General features: G+C 42.5%; 1 protein-coding gene across 1 annotated transcript; it reads right to left on the bottom strand.

Annotated features, from left to right (window-relative positions):
• Positions 1 to 618: 618 nt before the first annotated feature.
• On the bottom strand, positions 619 to 5,468 carry SARC_07060 (hypothetical protein). Its single transcript, XM_014299003.1, has 4 exons — positions 4,797 to 5,468; positions 3,104 to 3,319; positions 1,894 to 2,041; positions 619 to 1,153 (listed from the first exon to the last, which is right to left on the bottom strand). Exons 1-4 carry the CDS (start codon positions 5,257 to 5,259, stop codon positions 850 to 852), a joined length of 1,131 nt encoding a protein of 376 aa, XP_014154478.1. The 5' UTR covers positions 5,260 to 5,468; the 3' UTR covers positions 619 to 849.
• Positions 5,469 to 7,177: the final 1,709 nt, after the last annotated feature.

Genomic DNA, 7,177 nt, shown 5'->3' with positions numbered 1-7,177 from the left:
TATATATATATTTATTATACATAATATANATATATATATATATATATATATATACACACACACACACACACACATATATATATATATGTATGTATATACATACATACATATATATATATATACATAATATATGTGTGTGAAAATCAAAAATTGATGTGTATTGTGTACATAAAATATCTCCATTAAAAAAGTGATATCTACATGAGAAAGCATTCATGCGTATGTTCTGTTCTCTAATATGTCTGTGCTCCATTATTTGTTTGTTTCGCATATACATTCCTATTAGTTGATGGTTGCCTAATGGGTTGACGATCAAAGACTTGTATCGACCAGACAGCATATCCGTCGATATGTACTGTTCTGGAATCTTTACACTCGTTTGTAATTTTGATTCTTTTTTCAAACTCGTAATTTCGAGATGTACAGTACAATAGGTTTACATTTAGAGTCCTTTGTGCGAATCAACGAGATATCACATACATCTATAAAAGATATGGTCATCGATTTACAATACTCAATCAGTCTGTAAAAGAACAATCCGGCACACAGACTGGCGATATATTGGACTTGAATGTCATATTCCACAATAAAAAAAACAAATACATACGAACTAGCGTAGGAGAATTTGATATTGACCATACTGCCGGCGGCGTCTCCGGGTTTATCATCTTTATTGTGTACAACACAATTGAGTCGCACCAGTCCTGCAGTGCCTTCTCAGGGAACTCTAACTACTATAAACATATGTACACACCCCCGAGTGTGCACACGCTCGCAGGGAGTCTATCTCAGCCCTCAAAACGAGCCGTACGGCACCACAGCACAATGTTCACAAGCCCTGGATTCTATTTACTGAGCCTTCTTACTATCGCTTCGACTGGCCGCGAGCGCAAGCTCAGCCGCCACGCGTTCCTTCTCAGCCTTGTTATCGAATAGTTCAGTACCAAACACCTGGTCCCAGAATTTGGTAGTAATGCCGAAGCCCAGGTCCCAGTTCTTGTAGTGGTGATTGAGATGGTACGTTTTCATCATACGCAGATATTCTGTGGGGGGGCGTCCGTGATGTAGGAAGTAGTGCACCATGTCATAGCCGACATACCCAGAAACGGCACCGGAGGCGATGGCCCAGATCAACGATTCAGGTAACCGTAATCTGAGACAGTTGGGTTAGGAAGTATGGATGCACGGAAATCAGATACGATACGAAAAAGGATAATGAGCGGATATACGGCAGAATGGATAGCAATGTGTGTGATATATATATTCCATGCCAGCGTCCAATCAAGTCTTCATCAAAGTGCACAGGCGGGGTGCACTGATAAAAAATAGATTGCTCAAGACTAAGTGTACTGGTGGACACTTTCATGGGAAACGCACTCAGTTGTACGTACAGAGATGACAGAGCAGCGCAAAACGCGTATGGAGGGGTCTATGTTCGGCATGACACCCCCCCCCCACCACACACACTCCGTATGTATCGAATATGGGGTTGCTATATTAGTCAGTGGTGGTGGTGAATCCAAAGGCACTGCCGTATAACGGGGCGATACCCTCAACCGCACGGGCGCATGTGATATACACATGATTACACATGATACGAACGAAGAATGCGACGGGGTGGATGCAATCATGAAACGAATGCTCAGTACTCAATTGGAAAACCTCAGCAACACGTTGTACTGTTTTCGCAAGGTCACGCGAGTGATCGATCGGGGAGAGAAAAATCTCTCGCAACAGAATAGGATACATTATATATAGAATGAGAATATGTAACAAATCTATTTATGCGCAACAGCGACGAAGAACGGTATAGCCAAAACCGCACGGTATGAAGTAGCTTGCTTGTGGTCAATCAGTACGTGCTAATATTAGATCACGACAAAATAAACTTACAAGAAGAAGAAGCTTAGCACAGGAACTATCAGGATGGTAAACAACGTCGGCGGCATCACCAGACGGAGTTTATCCATAGGCAAGAAATGATGGATACCATGCGCGATGAAGTGTATCGCTAGCGCTTTCGGATGATTTGGCAGCCAGTCTAGGTATCGTACGATGAGAAGAGGATTTGAAGGGAACGAGACAGTAAGGTAAATATATTGGCAGATAGCAATGATACGTGGTCTAGGGGACATTAACAGCGAATGGGCAGACAAGTGAACGCCAGGAAGATGTACAATGTCTTGCGTGAGCGGGTAGAAAGCAGCGCCACATGACAGAGATACTAATGATAACTAGCGATGAATACAGATAAATGTGCAACATGGCAGAAATAATACCAATGACAATTAGCGATGAATACAGATACATGTGCAACATGACAGAGAGACAGAACGAAAAAAGAGATCGCTCAACACGAAACGAGACGATGTTTCCTACGACCGCAGAAAGCGAGACTAATCGAACGCATGACGAGGGCGAACGACCATAGTATAGGCATGTTAAAACAACAACTCACGTAGCTGGTAGACCCAGATATATACCGAATCATGATTGAAAACTATTGTATGCATTACTGGAACTCTAAACATAGTCCTTGCAAACATTAAATATACGCAAGTATATAGAAAATACGGAATCAACGCAAACCCCAAATTTATCAGGCGGCTGCAGCCGAACACAGCCAGAAAGGCCCTTGCGAGAGAATGGGCAAGAGAAGCACTACATGATCGATCCTGTAGTAAACAGAAGGCATGCACTACAAGGCCTATACAGAGGTACCAGAATAAAACATCGCCACAGTGACGCGCATAGCACCAATTGAATAGAGTTGCGAAGTCAGATACATTCAACAGCCAAAAGCCGACTGATTGTCGGTAAACAAGGGAATGTAAATGAACCACTCTAAAGCTGAGTTTCAAGCGGTACATACGCATGCACCACAACGAGCAAGCATATAACACTTGGCATAGTGAGGAAGCGTCACGGTCGTAGCAAGAAGCCCTGCCTCTTGCCCTAGTTTGCATGGCGAGAGTAATAAGTAAACGATCATGGACATGGGACACATTTACAAGACAACGCGATCACGCAGACACTACAGCGCAATCTAGTACCAGGCAGACACAGACAGAGCCATGCACGCAGACACTGCAGCGCGACTTACAGTCTATATGGAAGAGGAACCGATGGAATGAGTACTCAAACAGCGTCCACACGAAGATGCCAAGTAGGTACAAGGGTAGCATGGCAGCGGGACCGAATGTGGGCAGGGCGAGCGAGTACATGTACATCGACACAGGGATCCAGATCAGAGGCACCATGTACCACGGCGTCATAGTAAGGTTTTCTAGCACTCCTCCGAAGATAGGGGCCGGTGAACCTGAGTGTGAATCATGCATGCACAGAAGATAAGAACAGTGGTTCATGACATGTGTAGCGAAGTACGAGGCATAGCACGACTGTGCCTTCCGCAGACTTATTAGGAGTTAGGAACTGACAGCTAACACACAGTGTGTGATCACACGAACGAAGACTTCTAGACTTTTTAGTTTTGCGAACACACGAGGTATCCAAACTCTGTGAACCGGATATATACACTGACAAATAACCTCAACGTACATCTGGGCACATAATTTAACACTGACTGCTACCGACGGCATATATATTAAAATAACTGTTAAAAGAATTTCCGACTATTAAAACGATTGTGACGAACTAGCGCTTGATTTCCGACCTCACAATATTACCAGGCACAAAACACACGCACACACACACGCAATACAGACACACAAGCACACACTGACTACAAACGCATATGCAAACATAAAGAGACACACACAGGGCGATGCAACCGGATAAGATTCATTTAAAAGATACTACAAGCGAACACTATGTCGAATAATTCTCACAGTCCAATATACACACATGCTACAGGTATGAAACATCCGCACAAGTAACAACGTAATACACGCACACACACATAATGGGACACTCCCACCAGTAATCAGAATCAAATGCAACATTGGCCAGTACTGTACTTGACTCGTATGTATACGCGCATATATTGACAGAGATGTATAAACACCCAATCACGCCATACACCCTGCCGAGAGTGATAACGGGCCTCAGTGTGGGACACACAGAGACGCATAATGGATTGCATAAGCTGTAGTTCAAACAATTGAACAGAGCTAACATTTCAGGCACATTAAGATTTCGAATTAAATCACACAGAAACCATTTATTTGAGAGTGGGGAATCACAACAACATGGCTGCTAGACCCGCACCACACGCGACAGCTACCAAATCGAACCTATATTACGACATGATATATATATATATATATATATATACATACATACACACACACACATATATATATACAATATACATATATATATATATATATATATATACACATGTACATGTACATATATATATATATGTATATATATACATATACATATATATATATATATATAATACTACTAAGTGCACGCACTCAATGAATTTGAAGTGCAATAGGACCGGATTACGAGCAAGAAGAATTGGGATCTGGTAGTGAACACGGTTCACATTTATATACATAAAGCGTACAATATGACAAATCAATAGCGCTCCATGGAGATAACCACAATGAAATCGCAGATAGTGTGATCAGATGGTGTAAATACATACGAGATTAAACCACCCCATAAACGCTCAAGGATGAAAATCAAAGCAACATAGAGTGCTATATCACGCTCAAGCACCCTTGCCAAGGCACAGAGTGCGAATAATGATCTAAACAAAGAGAAAAAACAACAACCACAGCCTAGTAGTAACACACAAGGATGAATACGTGGGAAGGACTCACCATCTTTGATGTGTCGAGCAATGTGCACCTGTTGCATGTAGTAGTCTTTCTCGAAGGTGTTGTTCCACATCTGCAACCACAAGGGCTTTGTGATGTCTAAGAAATCGGGATCGGCAACACCCAGGCCAGCATCGCTCTCATGTATATCCGAATCACCGTGACTCATATTCAATGCACCCACCTTATAATCCTCCAACATACTCACAGCAAAGTCTGAATGCTCGTGCTCGTGCGGATCTTTCATGATCTTTGTTATGTCTTTGCCCCCGCTCATAAGCACTATATCCGGACCTCCCGGATGTGCCTCCAAGAACTCTGTAACATCATATACACTGCCGTTGTGTATCACCCAGCAATCGTCGGCTGTGTGATGCACTGATACTTCTTCGTATGTATAGCTGTCCGCTTGCTTCTGCGCTGGTGGTGGGTCTGAGCTCAACTTGGTTGTTTCTGTGACAGCCATATTGTCCCACGTAGCTCTGTATAAGGTCGGCTTGGAAATGTGTATATAGGAAATATATAGATATAAGGAGTATGCAATGCAATAACGAATATGTGCTGATAGAACGGACACTGTGACACGAATGCACAGAATAGTGTTCTAAAGTATTGATATGATATTCTATTTCCACGATATCGCTAAAATTGCCGCTGGCACCCGTGTGTGAACTGTCATCCCTCTGTCTGTGCTGAATGCCCATCATGATTTTATTCGGCTTCTATTGCAAAAAGAGTTCGAGAGCAGCCCTTGGCCCTTAGGCCGAGACCCGGGGCCGGGGGCCCGGGTACCATATGAAACTGAGAAAGAAAGAGAGAAAGTGAGGCAGAGGGGCAGAGAGCACCAGACACATGATGGTGCAGCTACAGTTCGTTTCTCGTTAAAACGTTTGTAATCGATACTTTTTTTCTGATGAAGTAAAACGTCTATGTTATAGTATCCGCGGGGGTTCTTCTGTAGTGAGCAGTCTACCCTTTTACGTTAAAGCGTTTATATTCATTTTTGAGATCCCGTTCAACGTTTACTGCATTTGTGCAAACGAATTGACAGGTAGTCAGGTACAGTATATACTTGGCCTGCAAAATGCAAGGCTGCAGGACAGCAGGAGTGCCGGCACAAGAGGCCACAAGAGTCAAGAGCTCAAGATTCGAGATTCTTTGTTCCGAGAGAGTAAAAAGTCAAGTACAAAAGGTGAGTCGTCAAAATTACAATCTCATCATCATCATTCATCAGTGAACCTCGAAACTTCAAAAGTGCAACATTTCCGAAGACAGTCCGAAGTTTCGAGTTTACTAAAAAAGACCCCCCATGAAAAATACTAATAAAAACAAAGACCCCCCACAAAAAAATATACAAAATTTATAGGGTTTTCTTCATTTTTTTTTAAAGAACAATAGTTTTGGAAAATTCAGTTTATTTATTGAACAATAGAAATCATAAATACTAGGACGAAAAGTCAGTGAGACAGCTCAGACTCATCAGCGGCTCACAGTCTTAGACCTCAGTGAGACTCAGTCCTCAGCAGGCCTTAAACGGCCACTTGGATGATGGTGGAATGGTTCATGACTCTCTTGTGGTGTCATGTGTTTAGGGTATACTGTGAAGGCGAGACTGACAGGCGGTGCCGCGGTGAGGTGGGTCTGAAACTAAAAAAGACAAAAAAAACAACAACAACTTTCTATACGTTTATTTCTTGTTTCATTTGCTTAGAATGTATTTTATTATTATTGGAAGCCAGAAGGCTATGAAAAAGGGATTTTTTTTTTAAAAGAGAACAGTATATGATGTAAATACCATACGTAGTATTTCTATATATATAATATAGTACATGTACCAAACAGCACAAGTTCTTTTGCTTTTTAACACAAACAAGATATGAGCACTGTAAATTTCTAGAAGCCACTGAGAACGTTCACATTTCCAAGTTCCAGACGACGAAATTGCGACATTTGAAAAAAATAAATGCAATTCCACTGTTCTATTAACCATATTCTCCATCGAAAAAAGTTTGCGCAATGCCGATTTTGAAATAAAACATTTTGTTTTTGTAAAATTCTATTCTGAAGGTCGTTGGTCCAATGGTCTGTGCCTCGTGAGCTGGCAAGAAGAGGCCTGACAGGCTGACGGTCACACTCGTCGGAGCCTGGAGACGACAATAAGTCGGAGAGGCGGAGACTCTCTCGCCTCTCGGAGTCTCACGCCTCTCGGAGTCTCTCGAGTTCTCTCGGAGTCTCTCGAGTCTCGAAGTCGAGACTCGAAAGGGACGCTCACTGTCACCGCAAAACAAGAAGAGAGAGAGAGTGTGACACATCACACAAGACACAAATCACAACTCACAAGTCTCACAACCGTAGAAGTATATAGGGCGGCAAGGTTGCCCAGT

This window comes from Sphaeroforma arctica, assembly GCF_001186125.1.
Source record: "Sphaeroforma arctica JP610 unplaced genomic scaffold supercont1.537, whole genome shotgun sequence".
Classification (NCBI taxonomy): Eukaryota; class Ichthyosporea; order Ichthyophonida; genus Sphaeroforma; species Sphaeroforma arctica.
Note: the sequence above shows the minus strand (reverse complement) of the source record. Positions and strands in the feature narration are given on the sequence as shown.